Raw genomic sequence first — 20334 nt, 5'->3', positions numbered from 1 at the left:
ACACTGTATACCTCTTCGCTTAGATGTATTTAACACAACGGCTATTTTCTTGACGCATGTAATACGATTTTAAAAAATGTAGCACATTGGGAATGGCTAGGCCGATAAGAGATAAGAGGCGCAAACCACCTCGGATCTCACTCAGTCAAGCTCTTCTCTCCTCAACAAACGAACCTCGATTCCAACGAAAAAATGCCGTCGCCCACTCGGCCTTCACAAAGACTGCAATCCCCGTCAGCGCAAAATCCAGAGCGTCCCCATCACCGGAGTAGTCATGGCCATTCGCATTCCCATCGCCACCGACACCGTGACACTTCACGCTCGCGCTCGCGCTCGCGCTCTCCTCGCCGATCGGACGGACACAAATCGGACCGTCGCCACCGCCGTGAAGATCGGGGAAAGGAACGAGAACGGGATAGAGTGCGCCGTGAGCGACGAGAAAAAGAGGCACCTGCAAAGCCCGTGATTCTGCCGTTCCGGGCGCGGGAGCTGTCAAGGCGCGACCTCGAGACCTACGAGCCGATGTTTGCTATGTACCTGGATATTCAGAAGGGGCGTTACATCGAGGATATGAAAGAGGATGAGGTGAAGGGGCGGTGGAAGAGTTTTATTCAAAAATGGTATGCATGAAAGTGATCCGGGGTAGACGCTCTGTTTCTAATCAGTCGCAGGAATCGTGGAGAACTTGCCGAGGGTTGGTATGAGCCAGCCACGCTTCAGAAAGCACGCCAAAATGCAGTCCAGCAGCCAGCCTTGGATCGAGAACGTGCATCGCCGGATTATGCACGGGGGGAACAAGCGCAGAGTGGGGACGCGGAGGATCTGCTGGCGGACAATGATGACGACGATGAGGACTATGGACCGAAATTGCCTCATCCTGGCTCGATGAGAGCTGCGGCACGTTCTGGTCCGGCGATACCGAATATGCAGGATCTCGAGCTCCAAAGAGGTAAGCATTTCATAGACCGACCTATAGATAACCAACAATCAGCTGACATTTTACAAAAGAACCCGCCATTGAAGATGCCATAGCTTCACGCGATGATTCGCGACAGCAATACCGTAGCGACATGCGCTCTCACAAGGCGGAACAGCGCCACCTGGAAGACGAGGTTGCGCCTCGGGCTGAGGCCGGCACGAGGGAGAGACAGCTCGAGAAGCGCCGAGAGGCAGCCGCAGCGAATCGCTCATTCGCGGAAGCTCGTGGACCTTCGCCCGAGGCTGCTCCTGAAGAAGAGCTGATGGGCTCTGGTGACAATGACCTGGCTGCTCTCAAGCGAGAGAAGGAAAAGGACCAACGCAAGAAGAACGAACGAGAGATTCGTCGCGAAGAGATTCTGCGTGCTCGTGCTGCCGAGCGAGAGGAGCGCATTCAGAAGTATCGAGAGAAGGAAGAGGAGACTATTGGCTGGTTGCAGACTCTGGCAAAGCAGCGATTTGGCTGATCCGTTGGCACCTTTGCAATTTTCTATCATTTAGCGAGCGACAGTCCTAGAGATTCTTTGGATTCGACATAACTTTATTGCATTGCCACATAGTCTGGGAAATTTTGAAATCTGATCACCAGTATATCTAGAGCTATTATTTTGTCTACACCGATTCCTCTGTTTAGAATACACGCCACTTCAAACACCCCGGAAAGCCGTCAACGAACAAAGCTGGTTACCATCAGCGTCGAAGTTCGCTGGATCAAGCCACTTCTCAAAAGAGTACTTCAGCGCCGGCCACACCCTTCTTCACCCCTCAACCATCCACAATGAGCATCTCCAAGGCCCTGCAGGGCCTGAAGCGGTTCACCACCTGCGACGTATGCCACATGTCCCTGCAGTTCTAGTCAGTTATTAACAAAGGGCACCAGATTGGCGACGCGCTCGTCAAGCTCAAGCACCCGTACGGCGGCTTCCTGGACGGCCTCCAAATGTTCTCGCCGGGAAGCGGAACCAGCATCTACGGACCGGCCATTACAGTGAAGATGGTCGAGACAAAGAGTCCCGGCCCGACGCCTCCCATTCACTTTGCGGACTCAAATAAACCAGGCCACGTCATGTACATCCAGCAGCCTAAGGGGCTTCCTTCCGCGTGCTGGGGCGGCTTGATGTCGACCCGGGCGCAGAAACTTGGCAGCCTGGGTACTATCATCGATGGTCGTATGAGGGACATCCAAGAACATATCGATATGAAGTACCCGGTATGTGATGCGTTTTCTACCCAGCTTGTATCTGGTGCTGAAAAGTTCGAACTAATAAATGTGACTACAGGTCTTCGCGCGAAGCACATCCGTGCTTGGATCGAATGGATTCACCCGTGCATCCGAGATTAACGTCCCACTGCAATTCAAAGGCGATCTCTGGATCTACCCGGAGGATATCCTAGTGGGTGATGAGAACGGTGTTGTGGTTGTGCCGCCGACTCTGGTGGAGCAGGTCGTTGAGCTATGCCAGGAGCGCTTTGAGATTGATGAGAAGACTATGGAGGCTCTTCGGGCCGGTGAGGCTATGGGGCCGACGATAAAGCGGCTGCGCAAGTAGCTATGATAACAGCTGCTTCTACTGATTTTAAAAGCAGATTTCTACAGCCCTGGGAGTCTTGAAATATAGATTAAGGGAAACTCCAGAATTCACGCATTCAACGCTATATACTTGTAATGAACCGACATCTGGATGGGTAGTTTCAACAGCTTCTAAGTCGAGGGTATCCAAAGACGCGTTACGTCTGTGCGCAGCTGAAAGGACGCCCAATATTTCCGGTTCGATATTGTTTTCTCTGCAAGACCAGTTAGCGATTGACCCATCTTTGCTTTAAGCAAGAACTTACTATATCATCAATGCTGGAGTATAATCCACAAACCAGCACCGCCAGACCAAACAGGAATACCAGGCTGTTGACAATGGCAAGAATCAGGTTCTTTCCTGATGTCAACTTGCCCTTGCGAAGAAGCACCAGCCACATGATAGGAGGCAGATAGAAGGAGAAGCCGGACGTAAACAGGGAGGCAACAATAGATAGCAAGTCCGAGAAGAAGGGAATAGCTTCAGCAATCACCCATGCTAGAATGGTGATAACTGCAATGAAGGCGACCCACGTCATCCAGCCCTTGGGCGTATTGACATATCGGAGAACGCTGTCCTTGTAGACTCGACTATGCAGTAATCGCCCAGTCACGATCGAGTTGATCGAACCCGAGATGAAAATAACGGGTAAGGCCACGCCAAAGGCAATTCTACTAACAGTGTCCCCAGCGGAGAGAAGCGCCGGAGATTGGACACCTGGGCCAACGAATGCATAGATCGTAGCCCCGGTGATGGTGTAAATGGTGATCTCAAGTAAACCCAGTGCCCAGATTGATTTAGTAAAGTCCTTCGGCGTGTGCATTTCCTCCATAAATGAGAACTGGCAGGTCGCGAACGAATATGCAAACACGATATCGCCAATGGCGACGTAGGCTTCGCTGAACGTCACGTTCTCTTTAGGCAGGGCAGTCCAAGGCACAGAGCTTAGGCCACCGGGAGAGTTGGTCCCTTGAATACCCGTGGCAATGATCGTGATACCAATGGCAATGATAATAGAGGCAAAGTCAATGTAGCCGAGAATCGTGATATCGGCAAAGGATGAAGGGAGCGCGAGTAGGAAGAGAATAACGGCCGTCACGATACCGAACACCAGAGAGCAGACACTGCTCTGTGTGATATCGGCGAGCGCAATAGTTCCAGTAAGGCAGTGTGAGCCAATGACACAGAGGAGCTGTATCACAAAAATGGACGAGAAGAGCTCGTAGCCGAATCTGCCCATCAGCAAAGTGCCGACATCTCCATAATGCTGCACTGAAGGATAGGCAAGCTTGACCTGGCCGATGATCATCGACGTGTAGATCGCAATGAGGCCAATGCCAACGCAGCAGATAACTCCGGTGACCATGCCCAGGGTTGCAAATGCCTGAGGGATGGATAGTGCTCCAAGTGCAACGGCCTCGACGATCAACATCAGAGTCAACTGCTTCCATCCGAGACGCTTGTATTTCGCTTCTCCCGCAGTGGCGATCTGATGCTCGGCTTCTCTCACGTCTTTCATAGTCTTGCAATTGGAAATTGAAAATCCCGATGGAGATTCAGGCCTTTCCATGTTCGCGTCCCATCTGGGATCGGCGACATGTTGGTTGGCAGCGTGTGCCACGTCTTGGTTGCTCATGACTCAGACAAGATATGTGAAAAAAAATGGATCAAACGAGAACGCTTTAGAAAGGGAAATGAAAGGAGTCAATGTCCAGGTCTCTGACTTGCAGACCATATCCGAAGGATGCGGAGAGAAGGATGAACCGTTCAGTTCACTATGACACATCGATACTTAGGTAGCCGACCCTTGCAGTTTTCCTCGGCTAACTCCAAGTGATCTCCAGGACTCTCCAAATCTTATGGAACTTTTTTAAGGCTCGGCGCTTGAACTCATTGTGGGCCTAGGGCAATGAGGAAAAGTGGGACTTGGTTCCAATTGTTTTGTATCAAAGGGCACGCCGGTAGACTCCGAAGAACAATTTCGGTAGTATCAAGCTCTTTAAATACCCGAGGAGTACTTGTAGTTTTTATCTATTGGATCAAATTCCAGAGTTCTCGGTTGCAAATATGATCGGTAGGCTATACCAACCCAAGGGCCGCATAGAGATGCTCGCGGCGATGGTGCAGGTGAACTAAACTGATGCGTGCGGGGAAATCAGCCACATAAACTATCGCAACTGGGTATGCTATGTCTTATCTTCCCCCATTTACGGGGCGCCCCGAAAGCAAAGATCGCATCAACGACGAAGATTTTATAGACCCATAATCGCGCGGAAAGGGCCGTGATTGGTCAGAGATTCTGCGCGGCGGCAAGGACCGCCATTGGTTGAGTCTTCTTCAGGGGACTGCTCAGTTTTATTTTCCTCTTGTTTCTCATATTGACAACACATCCCCCTAAGAGTCTACCAGCTGAGCTGATGATTAGCAGGCCTAGGTAGCGTACTCCATGCACCCGGGGCGTATAGATGTGAGAACTCGTTAAAACGGTTCAAACTAGCCCTGTCAACGTGATTGTAATTTCATCTATACAGTCTCAACGTATCGTTTGAATTCCCTGTGAGATATATGTTATCTAATGTTTTTTTTTTTTTGGGATAAAAGCCTATCCTGGGAGGAGGAGATCGAGTTATAAGTCAGTCACAGCCTCACGGTATAGCCGCAATTCATGCTCGCGAGAGGCAGTAAAGAAATCAGCAAAGTCTGAGCCCAAAGGTTCTCTAGCAATACTACTTGGCGCTTAAAACCGCTCCACCGCCGACTCGAGGGTATTTGGCAGATACTCCAGCGACTTTGGAAGTATTAACACTAGCCTAACTCCCAAAGAGCCCTGCAAACAAACCTCCTGCTACCTGCTACACCCCGGCAACCCGATGCGCCGTGCGGCAGATGCCGGCGATGCCTCCAGTTTGAAAGCGGCCCTCGACTGGTCTCTGGAGCAACTGGGTAGCAAACTGGATGTCCTAAGCTACAATGCCGGCCGGGCATCAGAATCATTCGTTACCGGTCTACGCCTGAGACTCTCGAGTTGGATTTCAAAGTCTCTGCCGTGGGCACCCTCGTTGCCGGTCAATGGTTCCGTGAACATGCCCGGCTTGACCGCGTCGCAAAGGGCGAACTGCCGTTGTTCCTGGTCACCGGCGAGGTTCTTGACAGGGAGCCCAACCCGGAAATAGTCTCACTCAGTGCAGTCAAGGCTGCTTCACAAACCATTACTCCATAGTTCGTCAAGGCTTTCCCGCAAGAGTGTCAAATCCTGGTCGGTATGCCAACTGTGACGGGGAGGATTATTGATCGGGAGGCCGGTGACTACTTTACGAATTTGCAGCCGGATAAAATTATCCAAACTCTTTTCAAGCCGTATTTCCATGATCGAGAGAATATGCGGGGTAGATTCAATGGTAGTCAAATGTGAAGTGTTGTTCAACTTGAATTCGCGTATACTTCACCTCGGATTCGCCGCGTCTCGCCGCAACGGATCCTCCGCTCCGATCGTCGGAATCGCGGGAGACAACCGCGTCTCAAGGAAAATATTACATCTGCATATTTCTTCACACTGATGTCCTAATGAGCACTTATTCAGAATGCGCATTCCGGGACAGATACACCGTCTGCCCACGCACGCTTCATTAACCGGCAGACGCGCCATGCATACCAAACAGCGCTCCTTACCAGCCGCCTACTACCGCGGCGGAACATCGCGCGCAGTGTTTTTCAAGCAGGAGGATCTCCCACACAACCGAAAAGACTGGGACTCGATATTCCGGAGTGTCATCGGCAGCCCAGATCCATATGGTCGGCAACTTGATGGAATGGGAGGCGGCATCTCCAGCCTCTCCAAGGTGTGCGTGGTAGGCAAGTCCACGCACCACGACGCAGACGTCGACTACACCTTCATTTCGCTGGGCATCAAGAACACAGATGTAGACTACTCCAGCAACTGTGGGAACATGAGCAGTGCCGTAGGGCCATTTGCTGTCGATTCGAGGTTGTTTCCCTTAAAAAATAGTCGCGACTCTGCCTCGGTTCGCATCCATAACACCAACACCGGCAAGATCATTCATTCTTCTTTTCCTGTCGTTGATGGAGAAGCCGCTGCTGATGGCGACTTTTCTATCGATGGAGTTGCCGGCACCGCGGCTCGCGTCCAACTGGACTTTATCAACCCGGCTGGCTCGGTGACGGGGAAACTGCTGCCCACGGGCAACGTCACAGACACATTTGACGGTATTCCAGCGACCTGTATCGATGCCGCGAACCCCTGTGTCTTTGTTCGCGCCGCTGATCTTGGCGTGGAGGGGAACCTGACTCCGGACGAGATCGCCGCGCAACCCGGTCTTCTCTCGCGCTTGGATTCCATCCGTCGTCAGGCTGGAGTTAAGATGGGCCTTGCAGATACACCCGCTGCCGTAACGGGGAGCATACCCAAGATCGCTCTGGTGGCACGGCCTTGTTCGTCTGGTTCTGGAGATGGGGAACAGAAGCAGACCTCTGCTGATGTGGATTTACTTGCTCGCGCTCTTTCCGTTGGGCAACCGCACAAAGCTGTCCCCATTACCGTTGCCCTGGCTCTGGCTGCTGCTGCACGGGTTCCTGGAAGCACTGTTGCGGAGGTCGTGGGAGGAAAGGAGCCCGTTGATGGTGCTGGCATCACAATTGGGCATGCGAGTGGGAATCTCCTCGTAGGTGCCAACTTCGAAAATGACGGTGCCCTCGCCTCTGCAACCGTGTTTCGTACAGCTCGCCGGCTGTTTGAAGGTCGAATTTTCTGGAAGAATGAGAACTCAACATGAATCGAGCCTCATTGAACACATCATTGAAATTATCCACGAATCTGATACCAAGCATGTACAATCCCCAAATCAAACAACTTCATAAATCATCTCCATTATACGCCTATCTACCAGATCCGACTCAATGCTTTTTTTTGTACCCAAATGCACCGACAGAAACATCTCCAACACGACTATGCCTTCCTCCCCAAATCAAGATCCTTCACCAACTTCATATCCCCATTCCCATCAGACGTCTCCAGTCCAAAGAACGGCTTCACGGCAACATCAATCGTCTCCTCAAACAATCTTCCAACAACAACCTCCCTGAGTTCCTCACCAGTTTGCCCGAAATCAGGGAACGCATTCAATTCTAGCAACCACGCATTCCCGGACGCATCAACTAAGAAGTCAACACCAAACAGTTCGAACGCATTAGGCAGCGTCTGGAAATGCACCATCATGCCCCGCGCAGCAGCTTCAAATACTTCACCCGTCACATTGCAGATCTGGTCGAAGATCTTCTCCTTCCAGTCAGCCGCGAGGCCGGGAACGTGGTGATCGAGGTCCCAGAACCGGCGCACACTGCCCTCGTTCGAGCTTCCACCTTCCTGGAAGCAGGTATTGGTGAGATGGCGAGCGAGATCCATGACCTCGTCTTCTTCTTCGTGCGGTGGGCAGTACGGTTTCGCAGCGAATAAAGCCAGCATCTCCTTGAAGACGTAGACCTTCAAAGCGCCCGTTGCCAGAACGTAGGTGCGGATGTGGAACTTTCGGTTCGATGACGAGGGTAGGAGGAGCGGAGGGTCGATGTAGGGCTGGGCCATGAAATGACGCAGCTGGGAGGTGACGATGCCTGCGTCGTGGGCAACCTTTTCATCTTCGTCTTCCTTGGTTTCCGAGCCTTCTTCTTCTTCGTCGGAATCTTCCTCCCACTCCTCGAAGATCTCGCGTAATTGATCTTCGTTGTTGAAGAGTCTAATGCCTTGGCCGCGGTCACTCATGCCGGGCTTGAGGATCCACCATTCTTTCTCCGAGTCCGGTCTTTCTTCGTTCTTGTCCATGCTCTCTCGTAGCTCGTATGCCTCCAACAAAGCATCGTCTAGGAACTCTGCGTAATCAAGTTCGAAGTCGAATGCAGGCTTGAAGTGGTGTCGCAGAATACTGTCGGGATTCTTGGAAATCCAGTTGGCGACCGTGTTGGAGAGGTAGTGTTTGCGGATGAGGGCCTTGCGGATGATGTATGCGTTTGCGAGGGAGGTCGTCGGCCGTACGAGGACGTGTTCGAATTCGAGGCGCTCGTATTCGCGGTATTGGAAGACGGGCGCGGAGCGGTCGGGCATGTCGTCGAGAGATGATACCATTTGAATAGAGGCCACATCACCGAGACGGCGGGTCAATGCTTTCTGCACGAGGTCTTGGACGTAGGGATCGTCGCAGTCAACGATGGAGTATACCGTATGCTGTTTATCTGATCTACATGATCTCTATCAGAATCCGACATGTATTGCAAATAGATAGGGGGCATGATGTCTATCAGCTAGGCCAGATGTCTAAAGTGCATGTATCAGGTATATCTGAAACGAAACCGTCGTAGCCAGCATGCTATAAATCTCCACTCACAGCTTGATCTCCCCAGCGATACCAGGCGCATGCATGAAACTCGCTTTGAGCGGCGTGACACTGTAGAAAAGAAGGTTAGGATAGAACGGTCAGACTTGGAGGGAATAAAAAAACCTTGTCATCTGCTCCTTGACGGCCCAGCCATCGTTTCCTGGAGGATTCTCCTCGACACTGCGATAAACATCCTGAAGACTCGGCGCCCACTTGAAGTGCTTATGCTGGAATCGTGTCTGGCTCGGCTTGTCACCAGAAAGATCGGGATTCTTGCCAGTGGTCTCACTGGCAATGCGCAGCCGCTGCTCATCCAGCTCAGGATCGTCCGCAGCAGCGGCGTCCGTAACTTGGAAACAGCTCCCAGCAGACCACTTATTGATCAGCATATCAGTATAGAGAATCTTGTTCTGGCTCACGCCAGGCTCCAAAGGAACATTGACACTGTAGAGATCCACGCCATCGGCCCAGTTAGCGCACAGGTACTCGATCAACTTGACCGAGTGGCGCGAAGCCTCTGCAATAACCACTGGATCGTGGTTGCGCGAGCTGAAAGCATATGACAATGCAATTGAGTGTTTACCGCAGACGGCACCCTCCATGGCACCACCGATAGTCCCGCTCGACAATGCGAACAGCGCAGTAGTGTTGCGCCCGTAGTTGGGGCCAGACACGACGAGATCGATCGGTCCGCGTTCCTGGAAGTAGTGGTAGAGACCGATCTGGACGCAACTTGCCGGTGTTGAGTCGATCAAGATCCATTCATCGCCGCCGTCGTCGGGCTCGCCGTCGCTACCCCGCGGTAGGTGGTGTATTGTCCCATCCTCCTGGTGAAGTGTGCCGGGCCGGAAGTAGGTTGGCTTTACGGAAGCACCTATTATATGCGCTTTACCGATCCATGATCGCTGTTGGTGTGGGAGAACGACCGAGACAGTGTGGCCGGCGGACTGCAGCGAGTGGACAAGGGAGTGAACGTAGGGCGAGGACTGGTTCGACGGCGGACCGTCGTCGTTTGTGACCTGGTCGAAGGTTAGAGACACTCAGGAACAACTCATGAGGCCGGTATTTACCAAAATGTGCATGGTGAATAGGTCAATGGCAAGTTGGAGGGGAAGCGGAATCGGAGATTTGCCCGTGCAGCGGGGCCCTTTTTATCGGAACATTGGACTTGGCATTTACATCACGTCACTTGAAGTACACGTTGGGTATAATTTGGGCGCATAAATAACATGTTTAAGAATCAACGGTCGTCCTCGGTTAAATGACTCCGTCGCTTTTGCACGCCACGGGCCTCTGCGCTTTGAAGCCCTGAACCTTGTCCCGCATCATCGCCAGCGGGTGGGTAGCTCTGCAGTAAACTCTCGCGTTCCTCCTCCTTCGCATTGACGGGGTCACTAAAGGAGCCATCGTCTTCCGGCTCAGCTTTCACGAGCTCAGGCAATTCCTCCTTGACCTCCCCCTCTTCCTCATCCTTGAGGGTGGGTGCAGGTTGCAAGACCCAGCTCAAGACCAACCAAGTCAAGCCGGCGGAGCTCATCGAGATAGTCCAGAACAGAGAACTAAAAACGACAAAGGAAGTAAGCTTCCAGCGGTACATGCACCATCTGTATATCTGTTAGCATATCTCTCTGAACAACCAATAGCCAAGAGACCTACCGGAGTCCTGTAAACCTGGCCCGAAGTTCCACCCGGGCAGAGTAGATTTGCATCTTGTTATCGCTCTGAATCTCAAGGCGCAAGCTCTGCGGTAGGTTCTTCGCACCGCGCGCGAACTGAACTTTCTCCATCATCGGCACCTCTAACCTCTCGGCCTCCCGGCGCCAGCCAACCACGTAAAGCGGTAGGCGAACAATCCTCCGCGCAACATCCACGAGCGGCGAGGAATAAGTCAAGATAGCCGGTCGGCGAGACTGCGAGATCGGGTTCAATGTGCTGGCCGGTAGCACGGATCCTCCTGTCTGGCGAGAGTAAAGGGTGAGTTCGACCATGAAATTGCCGACGTCAAGGTTATTGGGCGTGCGCGGTAGATCGAGCGTCACAGCAACATCATAGGGCTGGGAAGACACAAACTCCGACTCGAAGGAGGCAGTGCCCCATGGGTTTCCGTCTCTGTTGCGACATTGTCAGTACGTCATTGAAGCTGTGGAAGCGGGCCTCCCTACCCGAATTGCAGATGCACGTCGCGATAAACTCCGACAGTGGGAATGAATTTCATATAGAAGATGCCGTATGCGATCCCAGAGATACCCAAGAGAAGCAGTGTGGCGCCACTAAAGAGGAAGATATTGAGGTAAATGCGGAGGGCGGTCCTGGAGAGTAGGACGCGGAACGGGGCTAGGAGCGCGTCCTGTCGTTTGTCAGTCGAGCACATGGGGAGGGTAGGAAGGCACCGACTTTGATGACCGCCTGCGAGTTAGACGGGCTATCATATTCAGTCTCGTCGTCTGCGTACTCCGAATCGGCCATTTTGGAGGTTGATGAAGGAGGATGTCGAAAGCAAGTTCCTCGGCAAACCAACGCGGGTGTCCAGCTTATCGCAGCTCCACTAGATAGCCCGCGTTGAGCATCCTAGATTCGACTGTCTGAACAACGCAATGCAGGTGTTTACTGAAGCGAACAGTGATAAAGAAAGCTATGCATTCAGTCCACGTAATAAGCTAATCTTGAAATTTCATCGACCACATCTACCCCAAGACTGTACATATGTAACATCTAAGGAAACCCAGCCCACGAACAGAAATGATAGATTGAATTAAGAATTCCCACCGTATGCAGAACCATTCAACTCCAGCTTTTACAATCTTATCATTACAGGTCGCGGTCTCGAAACGCGAGAAATATCATAGTATCTCAGGCCATGCGCAAATCATGACATAGGAAAGATGCATGCCATCCCCACGGCCACCCCGGCCGTAACGTGAGACATAAAAATAAACGTGAAAGCAATAAGAACTCCGTGAAGAAATACAATGAGACGTGGAGTACGACATCAAGCTGCCGGTTGGAGAAATTGTGTGGAGAGGAGGGTAGGTGGCACAGCTTCAGCTTCACGCAATGGGGCGAGGACTTTGCTGCTGGATGTGCTGGAGGAGGGCATCGAAGAGTCGACCGATCTAGAGAATCAATGTTAGTGGTTGTCTCAGCAGAGATAGGCATCCAACGTTCGAAACCGAAGAAAAGTAGCCAGAAATGGAAGAAGGATCTCGTCGTACCTCAGGAGCCGCCTGGATGAAAGGGAGGCGGAAGAAGGAATAGCTCCGGTTCTGGAGGAGCTCTTGGAGGGTGATGATAAGACCCCACGGGTGAGGACGGTGCACAATGAGGCGCTCAAGCAGCACACGGATGATCTGCTGACGGATGTCGGAGTCATCCTGCTCAGTATAGTCAACGCCGAACAGGCGAAGAATGGTGAAACTGAAGAAGTATGTGTGGCTGTTGGGGTACCGCAGCTGGTTCGCCATCGCGCTGAGCAGGTAGTAGCGGGCCTCGGGCTGCATGTTTTGGGCCAGCGCCTCCAGGAGGGCCGCATGAGTCGAGTTCTCGAATGCAGAGCGGGTGTTGCTCTTCGAGGCATGCTCCACCGCAGCTTGCTGGCCAATGTACAGGACCAGTGCATTCACGAGCACGACATCCACATTGACAGGCACGTAGAACAAGGCGGTGTCGTTGGCATCGTCACTGAGGACAGCATCGCAGATCTGCTGCACAGTAGATTCAGAGACGCTCTCATTTTGGAGGGCAGCATCCACGGTGTCCTTGATATCGGCTTGCAGCAAGGGAGCAGCAATGTCGCCCGCAATCTTTGGGATCTCGCGCATTTCTTCGATACGTTCGACCTTGAGACCCTCCCTGAAAGGATCAGGCAGCTTCTGGAAAGAAGAAGGGTAGGCACTGAGGACCAGGTTGCGAAGTTGAGCGCAATGAGCGGGGATCACATTGCAGAACTGGAAGTGGTTCTCAGCAACAAACTCCGGGAAGTCGTGGTGCAGGATCAACAAGATGCGAAGCACGCCCTTGTACAAGTCCTTGGCGACATAGGTGATGTTAGCAGCCTTGAGCTGTTCGCCAATGTAGGAAAGCAGGGCCTGCATGATTGCGCAGTAAGGCGCCCAGCCAGCGCGCTCCGGCATGTTAAGCATGTCGGACATGAACACACGGTGGGAGACAAGAGACAACCATCCGTAGACAAAGCCAGGCACGTAGCGGGGCTGGATGGAGAGGAACTTGTTGGCCAGCGCAAAGATCATGCCCTGGTGCTCTTCGTTGTGTTGGAGGCCAGCCATGGAGTACTCGCACAGGATGCTTGAGAACAGACGGAAGAAGACACGCTGGTTGAAGCCTTCTCCTCTCATGACCTGGTGGTTGTTGAGGACCAGGACCAGAGTAGCAAGGATGGAATTGAAGTAAGCAGGCTTGCTGGCCTTAACAGCGCCAGCATTCTCGCCCTGGAACTTGACCAGGAAGACAATGAGCTTCGCGAGGGCGTCGATGTAGAGGAATGCCTCATCGAGGCTGCCCCCGGTGGGGTTCTGGTACTCGTGCTCGAACATGGCAACCGAAATGTCGATGCTGAGACGGAAGAACAAAGCAGAGTCTTCCTGGGTGTTCATTACCTGGCGGTTGTGCATGTCCTGGAGGAAGGAGAGGTAGGTGCGGTCATTGGCACCAGAGGCCTTGTAGATGCCAATCCACTCGCTGAAAATGTACTCCATCTGGTCGCGCTTAGACCGTGCCTGGTCAGTGAGAAGCGGGTTGACAACCTCGGGGATGCCAACATCGCGCAACTTGCGGATGATCTCCAGAGCGGGGGCCAAATTGGCATCCTCGGCGAGCCACTGGCTCATAGCCTCCAAGCTGCCAGAGAAGTCCGATCTGAGAGCAGACGGCTCGTCATTGAAGAGAACCCTGTCCATCAGATTATCAAGCAGCTCCAGAGAGCTGGCATTCTTCTGCAAGATGAGGCGGGTGAGAACCATATCCACTCGGCGAATGTCCAGGAGACCTGCGTCGATGAGAGCGACAGTGACGGGAACATTGAACATGTGCTCATCGTCAATCTCGGACAGAAGGGCCCAGGTGTAGCGTGCGATCAAGGTAGACATGTCGCAAAGCTTGGCAAGAAGGTGCACAAGAACCTCAATCTCCAAGGAGTTTGAAGACTGAGAGTAGAGAGTGGTGCAAACTCTCAATGATGTCAGGCGCGCCAATTCCTCTCCGTTGGGCGAAGCGAGGATTGCACGCAATGCCTGATTGTACTCCTGAAGGACAGTGCTCTCTCTGCCAAGGTCCTTGACGTGCTCTTCGGGGGCACTGCGAGCAGATTGTTGGAGTTCAGAGATGAGAGTCTCAACTCGGTCCCGGGGGCTCTGGGCGTCAAGGAAGCCGTTGGTGTGCACAGGTATCTGCGAGATTGCGTGCTGTGCCTGAGGGGTCCGGTGAGGGACGGCAGGTTGTTCAGCCGGGGTAGAGAGGTTGGGAATGGCGGGGTAGGATTCTTGAAGGACATCTGGCAGTTGGCGACCGGAATCAGTAGAGGCGTTCTGCGGGTGAGCAGTACTGGTGCCTCGGGATTGACGCGCAAATTCTTCGTAGATAGCCAGCTGCTCCTTGTTTAGGCCTCCAGGGTTCTGACGGTAGGGCTCAGGGATGAAGAGCCCCCAGCGGTTCATTGACGGGTCAATGAATGGCTCATTGGGGCGAGTGGCAAGGTGACGCCGACGCGCCTCCAGCTGAGGTTCAATCACCTTCTCGATCTCGGGAAGAGACTTCTCCTCGGCTGCTTTCTCGACAATACCACACGCGGCATCCAAGTTGTCATTGACACACATCAAGATCAAGCCTTCGGGCATTGGCTGTTCCGAGAATTCTTGCTGGATGACCCGGATGTAGTTGGTCATGCTGACCTTGAGCGGCTCCTTGCAAGTAACGAGAGCCAGGCTACCGGCCAGTTGTCGGACCATGATGCCGGCGGCATGTCGCACCTTCTCCTCATCGGGCTCCATAGCAAAGTCCTTGGAAACCAGCTGGACAGTGGAGATGGAAGCAATGGTCACAGAGCGCTCTACAACGGGGGTGATGATCTCCCCAATAGCACGCTCCACCGCAGTTTGAACGATTTGCCGCAGCATTGTGGGGTCAACCATGCTGCTTGCCGATGGGGGCAGAACGAGAATCTTGTCAAGGCTTGGCAGAGTCGACATGATCGATGCCGGTGACAGCCTCTCATTGCGAATGCCCTGGTTGAGGCTGCCGATAGCCATGTCCTCAAAGGGCTCGAGACCTTGCGGAATGCTCGCAGCCGGCAAGGCTTCTTCGGCATGGCCGCTGCGGTCGCGGATGAAGACCGCCGGCTCGATTGTCTTGTGATCAAGATCAAGGTCTTTGCACAGCACCTCAATTTCAAACTTCAGGTTGAGTTTCAGCTCGGCGAAATGGTAGAGTTCCAGCAAAAGATGGAGAATGTCCATCAACCATGGGTTCGGAGGCTTAAAGATCGTGGACTTGGTGGCCTGCACAAGAGTCTTGCAGGTGAAGGGAATCGTGACCATGAGACGTTGAGTATCGTAACCTTCCAAGAGCAGGCCCTTGAAGTAGATGTTCTTGTGAAGGATAGGCTTGTCTTTGGCGATAGTCAACGAACCAAGCCAGGCTCCGAGGTTCTTGAGGTGGCCCCGGTCTTGGGAAGAGGTGAGGGTCGCCTCGGAATTCAACAACTTCGCGAGGCTGACGTAGGTCTCGCGGAGGACCTCTGTCCAGAGTGTTTTGTCATCGATGCGCCCGAGAAGGTCGAGATAAAGCTGCTGGAAGTTGGGTTGAAGCTTTGCGCGCTCCTCCACCAGGTACGCCGCGAACCACTGGTGGTGATGCTCACGCAGAACTTCGTTGAGATCCCGCATCTTCTCCTCAATATTCTGCTCGGAGACATTGTTCAACACGAACAGGATCTTGTCTTGGACGTCTTCGTCGGGGTCTTGGAAGAGATCGGAACGAGCGGGGTCAACTGAGACGGAGCGGAACTTGCGCGAGGCGCCGTCGGTGACTGGGGAGTCGTCCATGCCGTTGGGCAGAGGAGGAACTGCAAGGTCAGAGAATCCGGGGGTGGCACCTGCGTCGCCCGCCTCGCGAAGGACCTCTTCCGCTTTCTGGAAGATTGGCGTTCCTTGCAAGGTGGGGATTTGAAGGAGAAGGTGACAAAAGCCGGCCCACTCTGAGAGACGATTGATCAATTGTTCAATGGCTTCCACACCAAACTTGTACATGGGATCGTGGGGTTCGTGTTCGCGCACAGCTTCCAGAATCATTCCGAGACCCACTTTGAGGGTAATTCCGTCAACCAAACGGAAGTTAATGATGCCACCGAACATGACCGCAGTCTTTGTCAATGCCTCAAGCGGGTACTCGTGGTAGCAGTGATACTCGTCGATTAAACCATGGACCATGCACGAAAAGAGATCTTGCTCCTCGGGCTCCCGTGATGATTTGTACCGCCGCATCAGCTCCAACATTTCTCTGAGCGACAGTTCCTCGTGGTACATCTTGCCAAACAGTTCTTGCATTTGCTTGTCAATGTTCTCAGGCAGAGTGTTGCCATTCTCGCCGTTTGCATCAATGATATCATCAAACCCTTCGCCGTAGTTGATAAGCCGGGGGTATGTCTGGATACAAATACGTTGAACGGGCGTGAGGTTTTCACGATCGCCCACATACTCCTCCAAGACGGAGAGAAGTGTGTATACAGTTTTCACAGCGAGGGTAACCATTTGTGGACCAGGTTGTTCCTTCCGCTGCACATGAAGCTCATCTTCTGCCTTGATCCTCAAAAACTTTGACAAAAGACTGCCCATGGTCATGTTCGGGGAGTTCGAAGGGTGCAAAGCAGCCGTCTTCTCAGCAGCACCCCGAACCCACTGCTCAAGGTCAAATGAACCCTTGCGATGACAGTAACAAGCAAGGTCAAGTGCGAGACCGTTGGTAAATTGAAGCAGGAAGTCAAGCCAGCCAAATGCGACAGCATGCTCATAAGTCAACTCAGTGACGGTAGGATCCGAAGAGAAGAGCGTGAACAGTTGCTCTGCAACCCATTGTCGGTCTTGGTGCCAGGCTCCATGGAGTGCAAGTTGGTAGCCATCCTCTTGTTTGGAAACAAAGACCACAAAAGTTCGTACAACAAAGCTCTTTTGAAGCTGAGTCCACGGCTGCGGGAGGGCAAGAAGGGCAAGCGCGGAAACAAGGAAAACCGGGAGATCGTATTGGACCATCGCTTTGATCAGAAGCTGGCTTTCTGAAGCGGCCCAATTGGCCTCAGAGAACAGGGTGAGGTCAAAGATAGCCCTCATGGCATCCATGGACCGGAGAGGCGACTTGGCTGCACGTTCACCCTGCAGCTTGACAATTTCGGGTGCGTCCTCAAAGAAGTCGGCCGGGAATGTTGCCCGCAGATTAGGAATCTGAGATGCATCTGTACGCGAGGCTACAAAGGCAGTCAAGAATGACAACTGTGTGTCGCGGTGTTCCCAGTCACCGCCCCAGAGCTTCTGAACATCCAGGGTAGAATCATCTGCCGCAGTAGCGCGGAGGACATTATACAGCTTAGCAAACTGCTTGGGGTCCACTCTCAGCCCTTCGCGATCAAAGCTCCGCACCACCATCGGCCAGTTTACTTGCTTCTCGGTATAAGCGCTCAGAAGAGTCTCCAGAGAGAACTGCTGCCAGTACTGTGACAGTATCATAAAGAGGAGAGCACTAGCCAGGTGCTCCTCGCTCCAGCTCTCTGGTCCAGCCGCATTGATGGTCTCTGTCATAGCTTCCGTGCTTGCAGTCGCGCGCGGTCCCTTGGCATGAAGTTGTCTGACAAGAACGTATCTGGGGTTCACAAAGTTGAACATCTGCAGAGCCGAAGACACTTCGAAGGGCATGTCCAATCCCAGCTTCTGATAACGCAAGTTGGATGCATATACCAATTTGCCCTTAACCTCGTCGCTGAAGTTGCGCGGGGGATAGAGGATGAATCGCTCGATCGTCATTCCAAGGAAAGGAGTGTGGAAATCTTTGGTCGCTTCCAAAGGAGTCGCCAGGCTCTGCAGGAAAGGGGTGACGGAGTTTGAAAGGATCGCATCGGCTGATTTGGCATGACGTTAGCATACAAGCAAAGTCAATAGAACAGAGCAGAAAAAACTTACCCTTGGCTCGAAGATCAGATTTGTTGGTCATCTTGAAGGCCAATGCGAGTGCCACCTTGACAATAGGGTCCAGACGGAAATGATCCAAGAACGTCGACAGATCGAAATCACGGAAGATGTCTCCCTCGGACGTATCTACCGTCTCGGCGATTTTCTGGGCTTGTTCGATGTCCGAGGAAACTTTCTGCATTTCCTGGACTAAGAGAGGGTAGTTGCCCGCATTTTCGACGGACTTGTTGACTCCCGGGAAAATCTGAGGCGCATTGCCTGTAAGAAGGCGACGAAAGTACTTAGAAAAGACCTCCATTCCGTTGGATGTCACAAGCTGTCGGTTGTTAATATACGTATAAGGGAAGGGGCGTTGGGAATGGCGTTGCTTACTTTGTGTATTTGAGCAGCCTTTGTGTCCCACTTTTCTTTTCCTTCCTTCTCCGTAATGGAGTCTAATAGAAGGTATACCTGTGCGATCGAGATCTTTGCAAGAGACGATTGACTAGAGTGTGCTGCTGAGCCCGACTTATCGGATGCAAACCCCGTAGGTGAATTCACGGTTGTGCCAGACGACAGTGGTGAAAAGGCGACACCTCTGGAAGAACCCGGCCCACCACCTCCCCCAGTGCCTCCAACACCCGGGATGGAACCTGTTGCAGAGGCGAAATGAGACCCTGCAGATGGGGTATGTGCGCGGAACTTCGGAGACGAGAGCGACTGAGCCGACTGTTGGGAGCCAGACTGCAGTGAGGAGAAGGGTGAAGGTGCGGGCTTCGGGCTGCCGCCTGAGAGACCCCTGGTGGAGCTCAGAACGGCAGAGAAAGACGACGGCGTTGAAACCCCAGGGCCTGCGTCGAAGCCCCGGGAGGAAGCAGACGTAGCGTTGGAGGAGGAAAGGTTGGTCGCGAGAGGAGTCAACCCACGACGAATGCCGGACTGTGACGTGGACCGACCCCAGGCACCAATCTCAGGCCTGGTCGGGGAAGATTTATCGGTGCCAGAAGCAATCGACGATTGGGCGGAAGGGTGAGGGGGAGGGAAGGTCATCTAGGAGACGCGATCATTTGATCTGAGAGGGTCCAAAGACAGATTTTGAAGGGTAAAGGCGTAAGTGAACAAAGTCAATATGACCGACCGATTAGGAGGAGATCGTGCGATATCGAGTATTCGAGGCGACGGAGAAAAGGATGGGGGGTGGAAGGGGATTGAGATGGCGGAGATGGAGAGGTAGGATGGGATCGTGTGCAAGGTGCGAGGTGTCGGAACTGTCCGCGCCTCAGGTGTCGAGAGGGAGCTTTGGGCAGTTGGGCACAAGCAGCGCCATTGAGAGTCCCGCATGGGAATTGAGCACCGGGAAACTAAATTTATATACTTCTTGGACTATTTCAGGTGAAAATCAAACGACTATCTGCTGCTTTACGGCAGCACGCTGTCTCATGTCTTTTGGGCGAGTGGTCGCAGTAACATCACGTGAAGTGTGCATTGTTAGTCATACACGGGCAGCCCTTGCACGATATCAGGGCTTCCCCGGTATAGTCTCAGAGCGAGATGATAGGAAAGTGTGATCAATGATAACCAACAAAGATTGCCTAGTGGGACTGTAATTTTCCCAGATGTATATGAGAAAATGTGGAAATGAGCATATACTGCCTGTTTGCAAAAATATTTATACCTTCTACGATTGCCATCTCTCGACTGAAATGCCGATGGAGGGGGTTTGATAAGGTATCCAGAAGCTCTTGGTGAAAGAGTAGTGCATAGATAATGGATAGCATCTATTTACTTCTCAAGCTATCCATAAACTTCGATCAGGTTCAGGTACACTGCCAATGGATCTACTTATGATCAAAAAATTTCCCATGAATCGCCATCTTGTATTCGAGGCCAAACGACGTGGATGGCATTGGCACCAAGCGAGATGCTAACATAGGACAAAAGCCGGCATATCAGCTTCAGCAGAATGAGAGAAAAAATGGCAACAATAGATTGACCAGACATGTCACAGTACCCGAATATCCTCCAGTGAACGCCGGAATCACTCAACGATGAACAGAGTAGAAAAAGACGATATACAACCCTAAAAAAGAAGAGAGTTTGTGAGAAAATGAGGATCGTATCATGTTGCAGTGCAAGGTAGGACAATGAAAAGCATAGCAAACAGGACGAGCTGCGTGGGCTGCAAAAAGAAAAAGACAATTCCCACGAGGCCGATAGCTTCGGAAGACAAGAACC

General features: G+C 52.6%; 8 protein-coding genes across 8 annotated transcripts; 4 read left to right on the top strand and 4 right to left on the bottom strand.

Moving 5' to 3' along the window:
* Window positions 1–192: 192 nt before the first annotated feature.
* Window positions 193–1445, top strand: N7498_003415 (uncharacterized protein; the record flags this gene model as incomplete). The annotated part of the gene is made up of 3 exons (XM_058450477.1): window positions 193–620; window positions 672–949; window positions 1009–1445. 3 exons carry the CDS (start codon window positions 193–195, stop codon window positions 1443–1445), a joined length of 1143 nt encoding a protein of 380 aa, XP_058309939.1.
* A 311-nt stretch (window positions 1446–1756) lies between these two features.
* N7498_003414 (RraA family protein) lies at window positions 1757–2528 on the top strand (the record flags this gene model as incomplete). Its single annotated transcript, XM_058450476.1, has 3 exons — window positions 1757–1807; window positions 1859–2188; window positions 2259–2528. The coding sequence occupies 3 exons, from the start codon at window positions 1757–1759 to the stop codon at window positions 2526–2528; spliced, it is 651 nt and encodes a 216-aa protein (XP_058309938.1).
* Window positions 2529–2706: 178 nt separating this feature from the next.
* On the bottom strand, window positions 2707–4185 carry N7498_003413 (N amino acid transport system protein; the record flags this gene model as incomplete). Its single annotated transcript, XM_058450475.1, has 2 exons — window positions 2707–2763; window positions 2815–4185. The coding sequence occupies 2 exons, from the start codon at window positions 4183–4185 to the stop codon at window positions 2707–2709; spliced, it is 1428 nt and encodes a 475-aa protein (XP_058309937.1).
* A 1234-nt stretch (window positions 4186–5419) lies between these two features.
* On the top strand, window positions 5420–5769 carry N7498_003412 (NAD(P)-binding protein; the record flags this gene model as incomplete). Its single annotated transcript, XM_058450474.1, is given in 2 exon segments — window positions 5420–5573; window positions 5588–5769. 2 exon segments carry the CDS (start codon window positions 5420–5422, stop codon window positions 5767–5769), a joined length of 336 nt encoding a protein of 111 aa, XP_058309936.1.
* A 361-nt stretch (window positions 5770–6130) lies between these two features.
* On the top strand, window positions 6131–7339 carry N7498_003411 (DUF453 domain protein; the record flags this gene model as incomplete). Its single annotated transcript, XM_058450473.1, has 1 exon — window positions 6131–7339. The coding sequence occupies one exon, from the start codon at window positions 6131–6133 to the stop codon at window positions 7337–7339; it is 1209 nt and encodes a 402-aa protein (XP_058309935.1).
* A 173-nt stretch (window positions 7340–7512) lies between these two features.
* On the bottom strand, window positions 7513–10014 carry N7498_003410 (uncharacterized protein; the record flags this gene model as incomplete). Its single annotated transcript, XM_058450472.1, has 4 exons — window positions 7513–8794; window positions 8942–9001; window positions 9056–9951; window positions 10003–10014. The coding sequence occupies 4 exons, from the start codon at window positions 10012–10014 to the stop codon at window positions 7513–7515; spliced, it is 2250 nt and encodes a 749-aa protein (XP_058309934.1).
* A 158-nt stretch (window positions 10015–10172) lies between these two features.
* Window positions 10173–11398, bottom strand: N7498_003409 (seipin; the record flags this gene model as incomplete). The annotated part of the gene is made up of 4 exons (XM_058450471.1): window positions 10173–10536; window positions 10589–11041; window positions 11095–11279; window positions 11327–11398. The coding sequence occupies 4 exons, from the start codon at window positions 11396–11398 to the stop codon at window positions 10173–10175; spliced, it is 1074 nt and encodes a 357-aa protein (XP_058309933.1).
* A 581-nt stretch (window positions 11399–11979) lies between these two features.
* On the bottom strand, window positions 11980–19149 carry N7498_003408 (CCR4-NOT core subunit CDC39; the record flags this gene model as incomplete). Its single annotated transcript, XM_058450470.1, has 4 exons — window positions 11980–12045; window positions 12145–18050; window positions 18112–18436; window positions 18493–19149. The coding sequence occupies 4 exons, from the start codon at window positions 19147–19149 to the stop codon at window positions 11980–11982; spliced, it is 6954 nt and encodes a 2317-aa protein (XP_058309932.1).
* Window positions 19150–20334: the final 1185 nt, after the last annotated feature.

The sequence above is a fragment of the Penicillium cinerascens genome (assembly GCF_028974065.1).
Source record: "Penicillium cinerascens strain IBT 15544 chromosome Unknown contig_24_segment0_segment0, whole genome shotgun sequence".
Lineage (NCBI taxonomy): Eukaryota > Fungi > Ascomycota > Eurotiomycetes > Eurotiales > Aspergillaceae > Penicillium > Penicillium cinerascens.
Note: the sequence above shows the minus strand (reverse complement) of the source record. Positions and strands in the feature narration are given on the sequence as shown.